The sequence below is a fragment of the Malaclemys terrapin genome, chromosome 5 (assembly GCF_027887155.1).
Source record: "Malaclemys terrapin pileata isolate rMalTer1 chromosome 5, rMalTer1.hap1, whole genome shotgun sequence".
NCBI lineage: Eukaryota > Metazoa > Chordata > Testudines > Emydidae > Malaclemys > Malaclemys terrapin.
This window is the reverse complement of record NC_071509.1, coordinates 49,605,085-49,627,223: the sequence shown is the minus strand read 5'-3', so window position 1 is coordinate 49,627,223 and position 22,139 is coordinate 49,605,085. Positions and strand designations below refer to the sequence as shown.

The 22,139-nt window shown below is 40.9% G+C and overlaps 1 protein-coding gene across 8 annotated transcripts in view; it reads left to right on the top strand.

Moving 5' to 3' along the window:
• CORIN (corin, serine peptidase) overlaps positions 1-22,139 on the top strand; it is a 306,982-nt gene that overhangs the window by 261,783 nt on the left and 23,060 nt on the right. For all 8 annotated transcript variants that reach the window (XM_054029070.1, XM_054029074.1, XM_054029073.1 and 5 more), the window contains 3 exons: positions 207-317; positions 2,855-2,984; positions 18,779-18,901. In XM_054029070.1, the coding sequence (XP_053885045.1) occupies positions 207-317; positions 2,855-2,984; positions 18,779-18,901 (364 nt within the window). The remainder of the gene's footprint in view (positions 1-206; positions 318-2,854; positions 2,985-18,778; positions 18,902-22,139) is intronic.

The window sequence follows — 22,139 nt, the reverse complement described above, 5'->3', positions numbered from 1 at the left end:
AGGTTTTGCTGGCCTCCCACAGATCCCCTCCAGCTGAGTCGTCCTCCTCACCCCCAATAGTTTTTCTGCCTGCTGACTCTATCCCCCTGCTCTGTAAACCTGCTCTGAACTTGTCCCTATGCCTTTACCCAATCAGATCTTAGTGTGCATTTTTATGATAGTCATTTTTAAAATCATCATCTTAATATTTGTGTTTGTCTCGGCAGCATTTTGCAAGGCGGATGAGCTTGAATGTGCCAGTCATGATTGTGTGCCAAGTGAGCTGTGGTGCGATGGGCAGCTAGACTGCATGGACAACTCAGATGAATGGAACTGTGGTAAGTCTCATCTGTGCCACTGGCTGGAAGTGATGTTGTGGATTGTACATGTAATGAAATAGTTGAGTTTTTATAACATTTTTCCAAAGTGGGACTGGGAAGAACTTGGACTAGGAGCCTGTTCCAGGAAAGCATGAAAGTCAGTACAAACTGTACAGTGGGCAAAGGAGAAAGAGGAAGGGTTAGATGGCAAGTGTATGGATACTGCAAGATGCAGGAGGGGATAAGATGAGAGAAGTGATGTTGACTGAATGGAAATGTGGAGAGCTTCTGAAGTGAGGAGTAGAGTCTTGAGACTGCTGTAAAAGAAGGCAGAGAGGCAATGAAGAAACTGAAGTATAGAAGTGACCTGGGCAGAATGACTAGGGCCCTGATCCTGTACTCATTGAATTCAGTGTCAGAATTCCCATTGACTTCAGTGGTGCTGAGAGGAAAATAAGCCTGGCAGCTCCATTTTGAATGGACTGGAAGTGAGAAAGGGGACAGTCAGCAGAGAAACCTGACTATTACCCACCTGCAGTACCAGCACCCATAAAAAGGCCTCATGCTTTTATGTGTTATTAAAATAAGAGTTCTCAAAGCATGACTGTTTGAGTAAGAATTATGTAGGTCCCACATAAGCAATAGCAATATTTGAAGGAAGCAGGGTGTGTGTGTTGTGGTGTCCTCGCCCATATACCCTAACTCCACCAGACAGCAATTGGCTGCACTGTATATGTGGTGCTACTGAAGCTAATCTATTTCTCTGTATGAAGGTAATACAGTACCACAAAGAAATCGGATGTTTTATGACATTTTTAGTGTAAAAGAGAAAGATATCCTGTTATTTAGAGAAACAAATATTCTTTATTCATAATGCTGAGAAAATACATTGGGCACACATCTATCAAAATTACTTAGACAGTGGAGACAAAATATAAACATGAGTTTGAAGTACCAAGAAGGAGGAATCAAAGATTAATATATAATTTTCTTATAGAGAGGTAAAAGCAGTGTTGTATGACTGAAAAATGCTTAATAACTAAGTTAGGATGAATGAAATCCAAGAATAAGTGAGAAGTACAAAGTTTAAATAAAAACAATATGTATTTGGGGGGGGGAATGCACACAAAAACCTTCTGTCAAGAGTTCCTGTGACAAACTGTAACAATATAGGGGGATCTAAGTTTACCTCAATGCATTTTTGGCCATTTGGAAACTTTCTTGTGCAGGATCAAAACAAAGGCAGACATTAAACCAATAAACAGGTTGGGGAAAGAGATGATGATAATAGCAGAGGATGGTCTTTTTTGTAGGCAATAGCTATTGATTGTTTTTCATTTCTATAAACACACCTGATATAGTCATAATAGGAGCAATATAAATTTATCAAGGGCCAGATTCTGATACTGTTCTTATATTGAGCAGCACCTTATCCCACAAATGGTCTCATAAATTTCAGTTGGACTACTTGTGGACTAAGGTACTACTCAACATGAGAGAGGTTCTCATTCTAGCCCCATATAAACAAATGATGAATTAAAGTGGTTTGGTTAGAGCTAAACTTCAGGATGTCTCTCTTGTTTGTTATCTTACGTATTGTCTTGTCTAGGACTACCTACATTCTGATGGCCACTGCTGCCTCCTTCTTGAATTGTGTGCAGCGGCAGTCAAAAAAGCAAACAGGATGTTAGGAATCATTAAAAAAGGGATAGAGAATAAGACGGAGAATATCTTATTGCCCTTATATAAATCCATGGTATGCCCACGTCTTGAATACTGCATACAGATGTGGTCTCCTCATCTCAAAAAAGATATACTGGCATTAGAAAAGATTCAAAGAAGAGCAACTAAAATGATTAGGGGTTTGGAATGGGTCCCAGATGAGGAGACACTAAAGAGGCTAGGACTTTTCAGCCTGGAAAAGAGGAGACTAAGGGGGGATATGATAGAGGTATATAAAATCTTGAGTGATGTGGAGAAAGTGAATAAGGAAAAGTTATTTACTTGTTCCCATAATATAAGAACTAGGGCCACCAAATGAAATTAACGGGCAGCAGGTTTAAAACAAATAAAAGGAACTTCTTCTTCACACAGCGCACAGTCAGCCTGTGGAACTCCTTGCCTGGGGAGGTTGTGAAGGCTAGGACTATAACAGGGTTTAAAAGAGGTTAAGTCCGTTAATGGCTATTAGCCAGGATGGGAAAGGAATGATGTCCGTAGCCTCTGTTTGTCAGAGGGTGGAGATCGATGGCAGGAGAGAGATCACTTGATCCTTACCTGTTAGGTTCACTCCCTCTGGGGCACCTGGCATTGGCCACTGTCAGTAGACAGGATACTGGGCTGGATGGACTTTTGGTCTGACCCAGTATGGTCATTCTTATGTTCTTATGTTCTTAATTAAATCTTCATAAAGTATAGAGGAGATAAAAAATAACTGGATCTTGCATTACTCGAGGACACTTTTGAAAGTATTCTTATATTTACAATGTAGCAAATAGCATACCAACTTGCTGAAGAAATACTTAAGTTACTTTTCTTTTTCTTTTTCTTTGCAGTGACCCTATCTAAAAACGCAAGCTCTTTGGCATTCCTGACTATTCAGAGGTCAGCTACTGACTACCATGTTTGTGCTGATGAGTGGCAAGAAAAGTTAAGCCAACTGGCCTGCAATCAAATGGGTTTAGGGTAAGGTCAGTAGTTTGTAGCATTGATGAATTTCCGAGGGTGATGGGGGCAGCAGAGTTAGTTGAGCCTATAGTGACTATTGTTGGTGTGACCTGTGCAAAATTAAACTTAGTACAAAAAGGGGTAGTAAAGGAAAAGGGTAGTGGAATTCTATGAACTCTTGGAAAGCAAACTCTCATTAAAATTCTGACACTTTACAAATACTACACAACTGTAATTAAAGGAGGTAGTTAAAAAGATAACCTTTCAGCCAGGTATTGGAAAGTAAATTGAATTTATAATTATTTTTTAAACTAATTATAGCTTAGAAATTTGATACCATATTTGTTCCCAGCGACTAAAAAACAAACAGTTAGCTTTATGAAACGAAAGGGAAAAACTATGGTAATTTCAGTTTGTTCACTGGAGTTCTGTTTTTAGAATGTATGCATGAGAATTTTAAAAGGGGTTTTATCTGATGGTCCACCTCGCCAGTCAGAGCCCCTGTCATTTTCATAAAAAAGACGGGTGGATCCTTAAGGCTGTGTGTGGACTACTGTGCCCTAAATAAAATTACCATGCAAAAATGTTACACTACCCCGATCCCAGAGCTCATAGACCAATTAAGAATGGCCTGGTTAGTCACCAAGCTGGATGTGAGGAGCGCCTATAATCTAGTCAGGGTCTGTCTAGGGGACTAACAGAAAACTGCATTTTGAATATGAAAGGTGTTAGGGCCCATAATGTGAGCTGTCTGACCTACTGGTGAGAGTCAGGAGTAGGGTCAGGGTCATGGTCACACCAGAGGTCAAAGCGGGAGTCAGAATCTGAAGTCATGCCAAGGGTCACAGCTTGAATCAGCAATGGGGAACAAGGTGTGGTAACAGGAATAGGGACAAATATGGGTAAAGGGAACAAGGCAAGGAGGTGGGGACTTGGTCTCAGCAGTCTGGGCAGCAACAAGCCTAGCAACTAGTTGCTCAGACAAGAGATGGGACAGGAAGAGGAAGCTTTATGATCAGTAGTGTCCAATCAGCCATCTGCTGTTAGTCATCTGACCCCACTGAATCAGCAGGTGTAGCTTCTGGTGGGGGGAAGGGGGTATTAGCAGCAGTTCCCTCATCAGCTCTTGCAACATGATGGTATACAGAGTAAGGCTCCTGCTTGGCAGCTGCCCAGGCCTGGGATCAAGACCTGTGGTGCCTGATGCCACCCCATCTCCTAGGGTAATCCATGGGGTCAGACTTCTCTGAATGATTCCTGTGGAAGGTCCATACTTTTGCAGGGGTGTGCACATGATGAGCTGGCTCCCAAAAGCAATCTTCAGGCCAATAACCCTCCCAATCGATCAGATAATACAGGGGCCCTCTATGCATTTGGAAGTCCAGGCTGTCATAGACGAGATATGTCTCATGGTCTTGAACTTGAACCGGGGGTAGAGGTGGTTCCTGCTGGGATTTCCTGTGGGTCTTCCCTTGGGGTCTTCCCACTTTTACCCAACCAGGGAATCTCTTTTATACTGTTGTTCTCACCATACTTAACACCCTGTGCATATGCATGAAGGTTTCAACACTCTTTTCCTTATCTGTACTTCCACACTCCAGGAATATTTGGGTGCCCCGTTTTTCATAGGTTGTTATCTTAGTTCCCCTTATTCTCATTAGCATCTACACACAACATGTGTCCATGGTAACCTGCAGTCAGAACAGGACATTCCATGATGTTACAATCAGGCGTCTTGTGGTCTTTGACAGTACATTGCGGTCTATTTTTCCATAACATCACCTATTGGCCCATCTTTTACAGTCATCTTCTGACCTTCCTAGCATATGGCTATTCCTAGGTTACCCACTCATGTCAAGCATTCTTAAGCCTATGACCTAGTATGGCTAAACTAAAATCTTACAGTCCTCAGCCTCTAGGCTTTGCATTCCAGACATGCTTTACTTATATATCTAATACACAGTCATCACTCCTACCTACTTGTCAATCTATTATTTAAGCATCTGGGTGACCTTTTCTGTTTGGCCATCCATCTGAGGATGATGTGTGGTGGATGCATGATCTGGACATCTTGGAGGGAAACCCAACCTTCCAGAACCTGGATATGACCTGGAAGCCACAGTCTGTGGCAAGATGTTTTGGGAGGCCATGGCGGCAGAAGATATGTGTAACTAGAAGGCATTCAGTAGTTTCCACATGTGTATGGTACAAAATTGGCCTTTTTGGTGTGTTGGTCCACGACAGTTAGTATGATGTTAGGCCTTCAGATTCGGGTAATTCCATTATAAAAATCAGGGGTAATATGTGACCAGGGCCAGGAAAGGATCCCACATTGGCATCAGGAGGCCGAAAGTCCTGCTCTAGAGGAGTTTTGTGCAAGCACAGATGTTGTAGGACCAAATGTCATCCTGCATTTGTGGCCACCAGAACAAGTGGGCTACAACTCAGAGTCTTGGATTGCCCAAAGTCACCTGCCTAAGGGGTATCATGATGTATGCACAGCACTTCCCATCTTGGGAAACCTTTGGGGTCGTAGAGGGAGCCATTGACATAGAGGAGGTTATTGACCCAGGAATAGTGGCATGCGGTGGTACTAGGGAGATCCTCCTTGGATGAGGTTATGAGTTTAAAAAAGGATCATTTGGGAGAGCTGCTCAAAGCATGGTAAGGAAGTCCGAGGCTACAGACCCACAAATTAAATGGTGTGGATTTAATGTGTAAGGTGGCAGTTCTTTGGGGTTAGTGTATAGTATTCCCCTTTTCATCAGAGGCCATCAGCCTAGCCATTCATGTTGCCTGGATGATACATCATTATGAAATCAAATCTTGAAAAGAATAGGGTCCAACACAACTGATGCTGATTCAGAGCTTTGGCAGATCATAGATATTTTAGATTCTTATGGTGAGTTAAAACTAGGATGGGATGTTTGGCCCCCTCAAAGTAGTGTCACCAATTCTCAAATGTAGCCTTGATGGCAAATAACTCCTTGTCTGCTATTTCATAATTGCATAGTTGGGTTTTTTTTTTTTTTTTTTTTTTTTGACTACTACTTTACACTGGGTAGATGTTTTCAGAGAACTATGCATGATGATTCCAAGATCTTTCTTGAGTGGTAACAGCTAATTTAGACCCCATCATTTTGTAAGTTTAGTTGGGATTACTTTTCCAATGTGCATTACTTTGCACTTATCAACATTGAATTTCATCTGCCATTTTGTTGCCCAGTCATCCAGTTTAGTGAGGTCCCTTTGTAACTCTTTGCAGTCAGCTTCATACTTAACTTCTCCAAGTTTCTTCCCCTCGGATTGGATCTCCTGGCTTTCGAACCTTTGTATAAATTCTTGACTGCTGATCTGGACTGCCTGTCCACTAGGCTAGGGTGACCATACGTCCCGTGTTGACTGGGACAGTCCCTTTTTTAAGCCCTGTCCCTTCTCTCTTTTTTTTTTTTTTTCCAAAAGTGGGCATTTGTCCCGTTTGCTCTTGCTGCCTTGATCAGTTGGCAAGAGCAAACGGGACAGATGCCCACTTTTGGAAAAAAAATAAAAGTGGGGTGCAATGTGGAGGGAGCAAGTGGAGATGCCAGCCCCCCACCTCCCACAGCAGGGGAGACAAAGCTGGGGAGGGGAGGCAGCGTTCCAACATTCCCTGCTGACCCAGTGGCAGACCACTCTGCCACTGTTATGGCTCTAGCCTGGGATGCAGTGGAGTCGGGAGGGCCTGTGTCTCCCTACCCCTGCCACTCCACTCCCCTCAGCATGGCAGTATTCCCCCTCCTTAGGCCAAGAGGCCTGAGTTTGTCTGTTGCCCACCAGAGCCAGGACGACAGACTGGGGTGGTGGTCACCTCTGCCAGCCCCCTAGATTTCTTGCTGGATTCCTAACTCCTACCGGCATTCTAAACTGTTTGTTTGGTGCCCTGCCTTGGCTGAGGGCCTGCCCCCTCCTCCTCCCCCGAACCACTCACAGTTACCCTGCCTAAGGGTTGGAGCCAGAGACCGCTAACTTCCCCCTTTACTTAGACTGTGGTTTCAGGAGTGTGTCAGCAAAGGGGCGTGGTCTCCCTCAGAGACTGACAGCGAGGGAGAGTCACACCCACCTACACGCTTACAAATATTAATGGGGCACTCTACCTTGAATGATCCCTTACAGTATGTGCTAACTATCTATGTTAAACAATCTGGGCTTGTCTACATTACCTTCTGGATCGACAGGCAACTATTGATCCAGCGGGGGTTGATTTATCGTGTCTAGTCTAGACGCGATAAATTGACCGCCGAGCGCTCTCCCGTCGACTCCGGTACTCCACCAGGGCGAGAGGCGCAGGCAGAGTCGACGGGAGAGCGTCAGCCGTCAACTTACCTCAGTGAAGACACCGTGGTAAGTAGATCTAAGTACGTCGACTTCAGCTACGTTATTCACATAGCTGAAGTTGCGTAACTTAGATCGATTCCTTCCCCCCCTCCAGTGTAGACCAAACCTCTGTTACACCTTGCATTTTGCTGTGATGCTGGAAGTTCCTTTCCCAGACCTGAGGAAGAGGTCTGTGTGGCTTGAAAGCTTGACTCTATCACCAATAGAAGTTGGTCCATTAAAAAGTTTGTCAGTTGGAACTGACATGGCTACAACTACACTGCACACACCAAACCACACTGGTACTCTGTTTACACACAGCTAAGTGATTAAACAAAGTGCAAAGCAGTGGAGATTCAGGCCTACCCTCTGTATTTTTACTCTCTTGAAAAAGCAGTTGAGGGTCTTCATATGCATTGGAATTAGGTTGTTGCTGTATACATGCTACTCTTTAATCATTCAGTTACTCTTTGTTTTTATGTCAGTATATGCTTATTGTGTATTGTCTCATAAACATCAACATTTTCATTCTGTGGTTCAAATCCCTTAAAGATTTATACACATGCTTAACTTATTGCAGAGTGAGTAGTCACATTGAAGTCGAAGGGACTATTCACAGTGCATAAAGTCTTTGCAAGATCAGGATTTCCAGCTATAAGAAAATATAAAACACAAGTTGTGATATGACTAAACTTGAAATGATAAAACAAAAAAGGTGTAGGAGTGGCAAGAGGAGACCAGGCACTAAAAGATAAATGTGGGAAAGTTCAGAGCAGATGTACATAAATCAGAAAGTTTTCAAAAATAATCTTAAGTATAGTAAAGCTCATAAGTAATATGTGTACTTTGTGAAAGGCCATCTTTGTTCCATTTCTTAAAGTAGCTACTTTTTCAAATTAATAAACTATCTGTGAATGAAATAAAAGAATATTTCCCAATTGTATTAGGTGGATTAGCAGTTATCATGCAATATTTTCATAATACTAAATTGTGTATTAATATTTGAATCACAAAGATTCTTTTAAAATTACACTAGCCTAGATTAAAGCTTGTGTTTTGTGAATATTTTCCCAAATGAAAACATCAACTCTACTTTGGCTGTGTTTATGCTCCTTTTGTGTTCACTTTTTGCAAACATTATAGTGAATGAGTTTACTGTCAGATATATACACAAAATAATGATTTTGAAGAAAATATTAGAAAATTTTCATGAAAGCAAATTTTGCACTCTGAGACACGAGTGTTTGCATCTGATGGGAACAGAAAGAATGTGACCTAATTGTCCAATCAAAACTAACCATCACAAAAAGAGAGAATTAGCACCCGTAAGAGTGATATGTACCTGTCAGCTGGGACACAAATAATACCATTCGTGGTGCCAATCCTATACTTGCTTTTTTGTCAGTGACAGCTCTTTCACTGATGGAGCACCACATGTGGCCAGAATTGTTAACCTAAGTTACAGCTTAATGTGTGCAATCAGACCGCTTACACAGGGCTCCATTTATTTCTAAACTGTATCAAACTTTTGAGAAACTACTTTTCAATGGTTAAAAATGCATTCCTCAAGCCCCAATGAGTTAACAGAAATTCTGTAGCTCTAAAGATTGCAGAAAGAATGCTCTGGACATAATAGAGTGTGCCAGTCTCCTTTCTAATGGAATCATAAATCACAGATAGAATAAGAAGTTGGATAAAGAGGAAGTACAGCTTGGTATAGGATTAATATACAATTATCTAAGACAGGCATTAAAAATGTTTAGCCCGACTGGTCCTGAATCAGAATTTTCCCAATGGATCTCAGGATGTTTGTAAGTTTGCAAAGTCATACTTCCCTTCTCCAAAGAAGGGCAAAGAACACCTCCTCTTCCCAATTGGGAAAATGACACTGAAACAATGTGAGTGGAAATTTCTAATTTCTGTCCCCATTCTGTGGGGTTTCCCTATAGAAGTAATTATTTAACTCTGTCACTTCTAAGTGACTATATGAGACAAAAATTTCAGCCCTCTCAAAGTTATTTTATAAAAGGGTAGAATGCATAATAAAGCTTTTTTGGCCGTGATGAGTAACCATGTAAGAGACGTTGAGAAATTCAGATCCAGAAGCTATGTTTGTGGCTTGTGCCTGTCTGTAACAATAAATGTTAATGGCTTCAGTTTTCTAAAGAATCATGAGACAGGTTCTTTTTTCCTACTCTTGAGGCAAAATTCTGTCAGTCATCTGAAGCTTCATTTTCTCTGCTTATTTTCATTACACAGTGATGGAGCCAACACAATAATGGCATAAATCATCTTTGAAGGAGGTCTTCGAGAAAAATGAGAAACACAATACATTTACCAGAACCAGTTGTGGAAAGAAGGAATTTGAACGACTATAACATATTTAATTCTTCTTTAGACCTTAAGCCAGTTGGCAGTAAATACATCACTTATGTGAACGTTTTCTGCATTGGCAGGGAGAGGTACTAGATGATGTAATATTTTCAGGATTTCATATTACTTTGAAATCAGACTTCAAGTCATATACCTCACCTGTTTGCCATTGACATCCTGTATCATTTATTAGATATAAAATGGCCTCTAACAAGAAAGCCTGTAATAGTAGACTGATAATATTTGGCATGTTTTCAGTAGGTTGTTTATTTCCAGACGGATGGATTATATATTAAGTTAGAATATATATTATATAAGGCTAGAAAGTATTGATGAAAAATGTTTTTCCCATGCAATAGTCACATTCTGCTCTAAGGGTAATAACATCTTGAGCAAAACCTTTTTCGTGTGCATGGACATGCATAATAATCCAGAGCATAAAGTGATTTTAAAAAAGGGAATATTTTGTGATTTACGTTCCCTGCCACCATGAATAAATTTAAAGAGATAAACAAATAAATGCCACCTGTATGATGCCATTATACAGAAAGCATTTGTTATATAGATATAGAATTTGTTTAATAATACTTCAGGTGAGCCTATGTTACCTTATGCCTGAAATTATGAGGAAAGTAGTACATGGTACTTTTCTTCTCTGTACAGTTGTTCAAGATAGAAATCATAGTTGTATTTAGTAGTGAATTTCCAGATGACAAGTCCCAGTGCTCTGTAATCTTTAGAACATAGAAGGAATGTCTTTCTAACTGCTTGTGAATCTGTTTGTTTGTTTGTTTTAATTATTGAGAATTAAATTAGCCGCAAACAAATGAATAGAATTTAATGACAATGAAATGTGGTTCTGTTAGATGAATTTAGCAAATGGTTCCAAATACACATGAATAACATTTCTAAATGACAGATTCTAAAACATAAGTCAGTTTGAAAATGTAGGTATAATAAACTTGACCTCTGGTAGCTGGAGCAACATAAAAAGTAACCCAGTTTCTGCCTATTGTACTAAACACAGGCTATTTGTCTGACTGCCAGTCAATATTAATTCCATGCTGATGGTATTTTTTCCATAATTTGTTACAGCACAACATAATGATATGATATGGAAAACTGTACATGTTGCACTTACGAGACCGATGAAAACATTGTCTCAAAAGCTTTGATAAGTAGTCTGGCAAAATGTCCACTGGTCAAATGATGGAATGTATTTTTTTTCTTTGAAGTTCATATGTTTTTCCTAATGTGAAAAAAATGTTAAACATGAAGTGAACAATTGTTCATATGCTTCCATGCGGACTGGAAACCTTCTCACTGCATGAGGGTCAGCTGGTACATTTCTAAAGATGGGCATTCTCTACTGAATGGTAAGAATAGTAGGCCTAGATGGTTATAGTTTTCACTTGACATTGGGCTGGTCAAGTTATTCTCATGTGTTTGGAAACCCACATCTGCTGATCAGGCAGTGATAAAACAATCATGGTCTATTCAAAGTTGAAGTCTGCCAAAAGCAAGTTTCTAGCAAATATTTCTGTTTAGCAACTCTGTGAAAACTGCATGGAATAGTCTCCCTTTCTCCTCCTATGCTAGGACGAGATAGCAGATGTCATTATGGTAAACTATAGTAACCTGCTTTGGAATACAAAAGAATAATATGTGCTCTATCTAGCTGGTGGGCTAACAAACTAATTTATTTCTCATCTGAACTACTATGCTGACCATTGATTATTGTCTTCTAACCAGGTCTGAGTTAGAAAAACGAAGAGTTGAGACAGCATCTCTTCTGCTCAGGACATGTCTACACAGTGGGGTAATGTGCACTGCTACATGTTCCCTAGCACATTTTGAAACATTTAGTATGCACCAGCAGAGTCTACATAGACCAATTAATGCACCACACATCAGTGCTCTTTAGAAATCACACCTTGTAGTGCGCATTATCCCACCATGTAGACAAGTCCTCAGAAACATCAAGGAAATCAAAAGGGATACATAATCTACTATTAAAAGAAGTTTGAACATCTGAATCCAACATACATTATTTGCTCTAAGAATAAACAGGACAGCTATTAAATCAAATGCTATGTGAAGACTGCAGTATTTCAACTCATTAATTCAACCTAGTGTTCAAAACTCACTCAACAGAATGTAAAATATGTTTGCTCTTTCTCTAATACACTCAACACACAACGTCCATGTGTATTTTATGAAATCCTTGGGAATATATTAGAGTGAAGATCATAGAGAGTTCATCAACATACATTTGTTTTATTAAACAGAGAAAAAAATAATTCTAATAAATTGGAAGTACCAAAACCACAGTATAACGTGTGACTGAAATTGCAAAACTTATTTTAAAAATTTGAAAATCTGTAAAAGAATAATAAGCCCAAGAACTGGGCCCAAGTGTCTTGTCCTTGGTCACACATGGAGTCTGCAGACAGGGCCGGCTCCAGGGTTTTTGCCACCCCAGGTGGTGCAAAAAAAAAAAAAAAAGAAAAAGCCGCGATCGCGATCTGCGGCGGCAATTCGGCGGGAGGTCCTTCGCCCTGAGCAGGAGTGAGGGACCGTCCACCAAATTGCCGCTGAATAGCTGGACATGCCACCTCTCTCAGGAGTGGCCGCCCCAAGCACCTGCTTGGCAAGCTGGTGCCTGGAGCCGGCCCTGGCAGCAGAGGTAGAATTGAACCTAAGTCTCCCAGAGGCCAACCTAGCACTGTACCTATTGAACCATCCTCCTTCTTCACAAGTATATGTATCCTGAGGCATCAGACTAGCAAAACAAGTTGAATACTAACTAGAAAGGAAACAATTTCTGAAAAAAGTTACAACTTCTGGAATTAAAAGCATGAATTGTTATAGTATCACTACATCTATTTACAGACACACACATAGATACATGGTAGAGTATTCACATGCTACCTAACATGCATTACTTCAAGCCTATTTATGACTGCATATGCTTATTATTCTTTTACAGATTTTCAAATTTTTAAAATAAATTTTGCAATTTCAGTCACAAGTTATACTGTGGTTTTGGTACTTCCAATTTATTAGATTACTAACCCTGAAAGAAGTTAGGGAAGAAACCATTTTCTTCCTTTGTCCAGGTTGTATTCCATGGGTGAAATTCTGTGCTGCATCTGTAAGAAGTGCACTGTGGATCTTGCAGCCAGGAGGTGGGAGTGGCTTAAGTGGCCATCTTTGCACCCTCACAAGTTTGAGGGCTCTCTTGTTAGCAAAGAGTGAAGCTGAATCGAGCAGGTTAAGTTGAAGAAGTGGAACGTTATTAAACCTTGTGCACTGCTTTGGCCATGTGGCTGAGTTGCTTCCAGCCTAACTCCACTCATTCTCTGTTCCCTTGTTGTCATGTCAATAACAGCCCCTGCAGGGAACATGGGCACTCTGACTCCATTTCCATTGATCATGATACAGGGGCCTCTCTAAGTATTATGGCTGCCTCTGGGCTGCAGAGCTGCCCAGAAACTCCACCACAGGCCCCACCTCAGTCGTGCCTTGCTACTCCTGCTCCAAACTGTGTCCCTGGCCCTGTCCACTATGCCTAGGTTTGCCAGAAGCTCCTCGGAAATTAGCCTCGCAGCTGACTTCTGCATTGCCTACACTGGGAATTTTACTCCAGCTGGAATTGGGGTTATTAGGGCCCATTTATGGCCCTAAAGGGTGAAAAAGGACAGAAAGGGTACTGAGGATCTTAATCTTTGTGTGTATGTATGTAGTCAGTTTTGCTGCTTTCCTTATATAATCTATTTCTTTCTATCTGAAAAGTCCTTATAAACATCAGCAAGGAGAAAAACCCAGATAAAAACATATTTTAAAAGAACTCAAAAAGAAAAAGAGAGAGAAATAACAATCAGGGCTTACTATTTAAAAGGGCCCTGATCACACAAAGCACACTTGTGAGTACTCCCACTGATTTCATAAGTAAAATTATGCACATGCTGAAGTGCTTTGTGGAATGTTAGGGGTGGAGGGGGAGCTCAGGAACTAGATTTAATACTTAGTCACTTTCAGAGCATTCAAATTGATGGTGTCCTTTAAATGGTGGTGAATGGATATATTATTATAGAATATAATCTGGAATGACTTCTTTTTATAAATACAAAGCACAGGCTAGCTACAGTCTGTTTGTTTTACCTTATTAAGATCACACAATTTTGGGGGTAATACAGGAGTTCTCAAACTTCATTGCACCAAGACCCCCTTTTGACAACAAAAATTACTACATGACCCCAGGACGGGGGACCGAAGCCTGAACTCGGCCAAGCCCCATTGCTCTTGGGGGTGGGGGAGCCAAAGCCAAAGGGCTTCAGCCCCACTGCCCGTGGCTGAAGCCGAAGCCCCAGCCCCACTGCCTAGGGCTGAAGCCGAAGCCCCAGCCCTAGGCCCACCGCCCAGGGTGGGGGGCTCGGGCTCCAGCCCTGGGCCCCAGCAAGTCTAACACCAGCCCTGACGACTCCATTAAAATGGGGTCCCGACCCACAGTTTGAGACCCGCTGTGGTAATATAAGCTTGCATCCATCAACCAGTATGATGATGTTCATTTTTTAAAATACATATTTCTGAATTATGTATTTTATAAATTACATATTTGGTGAAAGCCACACAATGGATAAAACACCATTCTACAAAATTATGAAGTAATGGAGAAGTTGCTCATGGCAGATTCTTTATACAAAGAAGACAGATCAAAAATGTTAGACAAAATGTTTTTGTGAACATTGTTGGAGGAGATGGAAGGGGAAATGAGAAAATACTGGAAATTAATAGAAGGAGACAGCTGTGTCTGTTTACCATAAGCAGACACAGGAGGGAGAAGCTCTTTGCTGCAGAAGAGCCTTCATTTGATGAGGTGAGAACTGTTTTAAAAGAGCTCATTAGCAACTACTGCTGGCTAGTAGATCATGGAGTGATAATAGTTTAATATGTCCAGAGGAGAAATGGACAGAATCCAAGGATAGGACCTCAGAGTCTCTAATTCTGCCAGCCCTGCTGAGAGTATTTCCATATGGTAACATTGACAACCATTGCCAAAAAACCATGCTTAGTTGATCATTAACAACTTGTATAGTAAGCTAACCAATGGATGCTACCTGTTTTAAACAACTGTAAAAGTAATATAACTCAGATTTTAAAATAGCCTAATGCCATGTGCTGCCCTATGAGGAAGATGCAGGTGCAATCTCTAGGCCCTTTGACATTTTTCCTGATTTTTTTTTCTTATTCTTCCTTCCATTGGCTGGAATCCAGAATTTGGGTTATTGTCAGATTTTAGTTGATGCAGACCTGGCAAACTAACTCACTGCTGACATAGAACATGATGTACCATATTGTTAATTTTTATGGTTAATAGATCATTCTTTACAGGAAAACCATGAGGTGTCTGGAGCCATTTATGAGCTATGCCCTTTCCTTCATATAGCAATTCAAACATATCAAAACCAGCAACTTATTCAGAGGATACACAGGCAGAGTTGTTAACATAATAACAAATAATGGCTGGGCTGAAGAGGTATAAATCTGAAAATATCATTTAGTGCAACCATTCCAACCTATTTTCAGTTGTCTGCTGGACAGATGTAGACTCCCAGGTTTCTCCTAGCTATTTGTTTTGTTTAGCAGACTTGAAAACTTGGACTCAGACTGTTAAATGCTGTAATTGAAGTTCAGTTTTATCTTTACATTTTTACAGGTTACCAAGCTTCTGATGGTCAATATGAATTAGAAAACCCCAAACTCTCTACTACTACATGTGTGTGTGTATATAATATATAATTTAACATAATTTCCCACATGTCTAATTTAAAAAATACTAGAAGGAATTTTATTTTTTTTAACATTAGATAAGTGATTTATTTTAAATTATACTAAGTGTTATCCTTCTCTTCTCCCATAAAGGATTCCTTAGCTGTCAAGCTTAGGGACTGTATAATCTTCTGAGTAGAAGGGTGGTCTTGGACATGACGGACACTTCTGTAGTAGATCAAATGGATGGATCTGAAAAACAAATTAGTTTTCCAGGAAAGGCCCAAATAGTAACAGATTTCCTGGGGGAGGGGGGGAATCTAGCATTAGAAACTGTAAGATGGTTAAAAATACAATTAAACTATGAATCAGTTTGTTTATGGTTCATTAATTGTGCAGTAGCCCTGAATATCTGTATTTTTCCAAACCTACCCATGACTTTTGTCTAACTTCAGTTTAAAGGAAAACAGTATTGGGTTTTTTTACACTTTTTAAAAACTCTTCATGTGTTACAGCTTTTTAGAATCTTGAAAAAGTCATTCCTGCAGGTTTTTCCTGCTGAGGAAAACCAGATTTTTCTGTGTCTTTAGTGAGTCATCATTGCTTTAGATTGTCATTTAAAAAAAAATCTTGATGAGGGAACAAATATAAGTCTGAGAGTTGAATGTTTCATTGAAAGGTTAAAGGCATCTTGGCAGAATCTGAGAATCCGTCATGTTTTCTTTTTACAGCCATTGCTCAGACAAGGTCAGAACTTTTTTGAAATACAATACATTGTTCATCATTCATCTTCACAGTCAGCATGTGCTTCTTAGTGCAGATCCTGCATTTCTTATGTACCCAAATCTTCCACTGACTTTACTGGGAGTTTTGGGTGCATGCGGAAGGCACAATCAGACCCTTAATAATATGTACAGAACTATTTTTCTTTAGCCATAACTTCCACTGTGCTCGGTTTTTTCCCCCTTTTCCAATGTCTAACTAATCAGTACGTAGTGACACTTAAGTCAATGGGACTTAAATACATGCTAAAAGTTAAGCACATGCTTGAGCACTTTGCTGAAGCGGGACCATCATTCCTAAGGACATTGTCAACACTTAAATAACAGGTTTCAGAGTAACTGCCGTGTTAGTCTGTATCCGCAAAAAGAAGACCAGGAGTACTTGTGGCACCTTAGAGACTAACAAATTTATTAGAGCATAAGCTTTCGTGGACTACAGCATCCGAAGAAGTGGGCTGTAGTCCACGAAAGCTTATGCTCTAATAAATTTGTTAGTCTCTAAGGTGCCACAAGTACTCCTGTTCTACTTAAATAACAATAGTAATAACAGGGTTTTATTTTTCCTTCCCACTTATTTTCCCTGGACCCTTGCCACCACCTTAGTAAAATCACAGTTGGGTGGGTTTTCGCCTCTAGTTTCACCAGCTTTGAAAGATTTTCCGTGGTAGTCCATTGCATTGCTTTAGCTCCAGACAGAAAGCTGCTTTAGGTACCTCATATGAATCTTCCAAAATTTATTTGACTTCTTTAAATACTCAAGCAAACAAAAACTTGCTTTTGCCAGATGATGTAACATCTATTTATCAGTTTAAAGTTTGTCAATCTAAATCTAAAAGTTTGTAATGTCTGGAGCTAGCCCCCATACACATTTTTCTTTTTCCTGTGTCTTCCATATTATTATTCAATTTTCTTTGTGTGTGTGTCCCCCTAAGATTCTTTTCTTTTCTTTTCTTTCAAATATATACACTCTTAATTTCAGCTCTCTGTCCCCCTTTTTGGGAGGGGCAAAACTTTTAGCCCTGGGGTATCTGTCATATAGATCGTTATGGAGCTGCATAGTCCCACTGTGCTTTGATGTTACCTAGGCCTGAACGTAGCCTTGCCTTTCTGCTACTGGAGAAGGAGGCATGCGATCAGGGGTAACGGAACATGACGGAGGCTTCCCTATGCCTTGTCAGTTCCTGCCTGCTTTTTCAGCCTCCTGGAGATGATCACAGGTAGGGTAAATGACTCTAGAGTCTAGAGTATCTGCTCTTTCTTATGCTTGGGAACCACTCCAATATATAGATCAGGGGAGCATAAAGGCGAACTTTAGTGTACCTGAGCTGTACCTGGTACAGTTTGGCTGGACTTAAGGATCTGGTATTTTGTTAATGAACTGATGCTGCAGAGCTACATATGGAACACATTTCAAATTCCCAGCACAAGAGCAAATATTCAGAAATGGGTGTTTTTGCAGGGTTTTAAGATAAAAATAGCCAATTTTGCCAAATGTTTTGCAGAAGAGCAATATTTCAAGAGTGCAAAATCTCCTGAAATGAAATGAAATTTAACAAATGATCACTACTTTTACCCAGTTTTCATGTTAATGCACATATTCACCATATATTTTGAAATCCAAATCCATGAAGAATCTTCCTGCTGTTATGTTTGAGAATTTGCAAATTTTTTTATTTATTTGTATTCTGGGGCAGAATGATCTGATGTTTCCTTAAATTGAACTGCTTGTCTGATGCATAAATGATTTTAAAAAAATCTTTTCATTTTTTTAAATGGCATCTTGTGCAAATTAATTCAGGAGAAAAATGTATAATTTTTTGACCAAGCAGTTGCTGAATCTAGAACCAAGTAAGTGCTTGAGGGCTCAATTCTTTGTATAAGTAACCTTACAATGAAGAGCTTCAAAGAGAGAGATGGAAGTCTTACTTACCAGGGAAAAAAAAGGGGGGGGGTGAATTAATCTTACCAATCTGCCAAATCTGATTATCGGTTACTTTCATTTAAGAGACTCTATTTTTATATGTTCTGAAATTTTCCTCTGTCTGAGTGGTTCTGTTGATCAGTATGAATAAAATCAATCCATACTGTGATCATCATTCCTGATTATATCTTGCGGAAGCAATATGAGCTAAACAGACACATAGTGGGTAACTGAAAATTGCTTGGAAGGGAAATTTATGGGAAGAAAAAGCTTGGATGTGATTATGAGCATTATAACCAAAATGTAATGGTAATGAATAAAGCAGATGTGAAATAATGCTTATGTTTTCTGCCACCAGAGAACTTTTGCCATTTCCATTTCCCACTCCCACTTGTTAGAACATTTTTCATGAATAATAATAAAATGTGCGTAGGTCTGACTTTGGCCAAAACCTGTCCCGCAACCATCTGCAGATCTGGAGTATCATTCAGTTGCCTGACTTTGGCATAAAGGGGAGGTACTAAAGCATCTTTCCCTCCCATAACTGTAATGTCAGGAAAGTGAGAGTCAAAGATATTTGAAGATCCATGGACTGTTTTTATTCATTTCAGGGGGCCGTCTGCAACAAAAATTGTACGAGAAAATGAGCAACTACACCATCAAAAGTGGCTGAATCTGCACTCTGACTGGAAGAATAAAAATGCATCCACGTTACCTGCCCTGCTAGTGAAAGGGTAAGGGACAGCTAGTGTGTGCTCCATATGTGCTTCAGAGAGGTGGATGGAACTATAGCAATGAAGGATGGTATTTCCATTAGTGAGTTTTGTGTTCTGAGTGCAGAAAGGTATCTGTGTTTGCGTTCACATAAACATACTTATGCATGACGTAATGTAAATTCCACAGTGAGACTAATGTCTCTTACAACTTCAATCTCATTTTGGGTCCTCTTCACTGAATCTAATTTTCTGGTTGATTGTAATTTTGTAGACTGTAACTATCATAATAAGCTTTTAATCACAGAATCACAGCCTCCCTCTTTCCCTGTATCAGAGTGGTAGCCGTGTTAGTCTGTATCCACAAAAGCAACGAGGAGTCTGGTGGCACCTTAAAGACTAACATTTATTTGGGCATAAGCTTTCATGGGTAAAAAAACCCCCACTTCTTCAGATGCATGTCCTCTTTCCCTGCTGACTCGGGTCAGTGCTCCTACAAGCCCTCCGACTGTGGAAGCTTGTCCCTCAGGGAAGAAGACTGCAGACTCAATAGGCCAGCCTCACAAGGCAGGTAAATAGGGCAAGTGCAAGAGAGGTCAGACAAATGATGGAAAGACTCTGACAGACTCTTACAACAGCTCAAGCAAGTCTCTATTGACCAATAGGGAAGGTCCATAAGAGACAAGAGGGCAAAGGCATCAGCAACACTCTCACCTTCCTTGCTAGGACTGTTGTAGTCTGGACTTTGCAGAGACCACAGATTCTAAACACCAGAAGTTAAAGTTCCCAGCAGAAGGTTTTCTCAGCAGCATCTTTTGTTTTGGACATCTTGGTGGATTCAGTAATGGACTCTGTTTAATTGGTGGTGGCTAATGTGAAAAACTTTTGGACAAAGAGAGCATCATCAGAGCCTACAAGTACTGACTGCAGCTGCTTTTTGCTGGTGGTGCTGGCTACATTTTTTTCTGTCCATTTCCTCCCTGCGGTTCCTTTTGTCCCCAAGCTCACCCGGAGTGAGGGAGCCTGGGTCCCCAGAGAGGGGGCGTGTCTCCCCTGCAGAGTTCTGGGTTGTCGGTCCCTTTTCGGGAGGTACCAGAGCCTGTGCAGCCTCAACCCAGCTGAGTGAGCTCAGGACTAAAAGAGGTTATCTGCTTGTTAGGAAGGAGACTGAATAGTTTCAAAGAACAAATGGTTATTTATCACTTTGGACAGTAGAGTTCTAGAAACTCTCTACAAGTGCTATCCGAAGAGCCCAGAAAATATTCAGCATACCATCCTTCAGGGGGAAATGGCACCTTTATATAATATGTAAAGCCTTCCTGACTGATATACTAATTAGGGCAACCTCATAAGGTGGCTGAGCCAGGGCTGTGATGACTTTTCCGTAAATTGGGAGAAAAATCACATTGTCTCAACTCAGGAATTCATCTGAAACTACCATTGCTGGACAAAGCAAGCAAATCTATTGTAGACGCTTACCTAGCCCGTTGAGGAACACCACTGGAAAAGTTCACAGCACACTCAACCAGAGAAGTATCTGTTACCTGGAAAGAAGGCTCCAAGGCTTCATATGAAAAGATTTGAAAGGCAATCACCTATTCAAATGTGCAAAGTTTTACTAGCTGGCGACAGTATTAATTTGAACCACAAAAGCGAGTAGCATCTTCATTCATCAGAAGAATACTGAAGGAGGTAGTCCTCTTAAGTTACTTCTTCTTTCCTCTGTTCATCTATTGTGAATAGTTTCATAGTGTTTTGACATTCTTTCCCATTCATTTCCAGTTCATTTGTTCACCTACTTAAAGAAAAGTTACCCATAATGGGGACTGGGAGACAGGACAATGCCTGAGACTGGAAAATTTGTTCTTACCTCTTTTCCTTTCTCATAACTGTCCCTGTTCACCAGCCTAATCTCTTCCAAGTGCTTGGGTCTAGAGTAAATACCAAGAACAAAGATCTCAGAATGTTGATCAAAGGGAGCATCTCTCTGACATATTGCTAGTTTCTTAGAGTTATTATCAAGAATCTTATTAGCATTTAAATTCTTTATCACAGGGGTAGGCAACCTATGGTGAGCTGATTTTCAGTGGCACTCACACTGCCTGGGGTCCTGGCCACCGGTCCAGGGGGGCTCTGCATTTTAATTTCATTTTAAATGAAGCTTTTTAAATACTGTATTTTCTGGCGTATAAGACTACTTTTTAACCCAGGAAAATCTTCTCAAAAGTCGGGGGTCGTCTTATACGCCGGGTGTCGTCTTATAGGGCGGGTGCTGAAACTTCCGAACCGGACTGGAGAATCTGCGGTCGCCGCATATGGTGGGGGGAGCTCAAAAACGGCCGCGGCCGCATCCCCACCCGATGACGAGGTGAGGGGGCGCCTCACCGGGAAGGTGTAAGTGAAGGGCGGAGCAAGCTGCAGGCGTCCGGGACGCCCGGGGTATGGAAAAAAGACATAGAGCGGCGCTGTGCCCAGAAAAACACGCCTCTTTCACCCGTCTGGCCCGCCCTTGTATCCTATTACCGTACCTCCTTCTCTGCCTCTCAGATCTCGCTCCTGAGGACTGCAGTGAAGCGGCGCAGGCGCGCATGTGCGAGATCTGAGAGGCAGAGAAGGAGGTACTAGGATACAAGGGCGGGCCAGACGGGTGAAAGAGGCGTGTTTGCGCTACCGCTCTGATAGTCTTGGAGACAGGGAGGGCTGGGCAGGCAGGGAGAGCTGACCAATCCAAGCAGGCTTTGTATACAACAACCAGCCAATCGCCGGTAAGGTACATCGCTTGCCGTGATTGGCTGGTTGTTGTATACTGGGTACCACATACAGTACAGCACCAGTATCTGTACCTGTTCATACAGTATAGCACCAGTACATACAGTACAGTATACAAATGTCCAACAGTCAAAACCCCATCACGGCTCCACCAGCAAGAAGAAAGAAATATGAAGCCAGTTTCAAACTTAAAGTTGTAAACTTTGCCATGGAACATAATAACTGCGCTGCTGCAAGACAATATGGAGTAACAGAAAAGATGGTTCGGGACTGGAAAGCAAATGAAAAAGCATTAAAGAGTATGCCAAGGGGTAAGTGTGCATTAAGAAGAGGCATTCCACATTGGCCAGAACTCGAAAAACATGTAGCAGACATGGTGAATGAGCATCGCCAAAACGGTTATGTAGTGACACGAAATAAAATACATTTGTTTGCACTTCAGTGGGCCAAATCTAACCCAGATCACAGCAACAGATTTAAGGCCACTGTA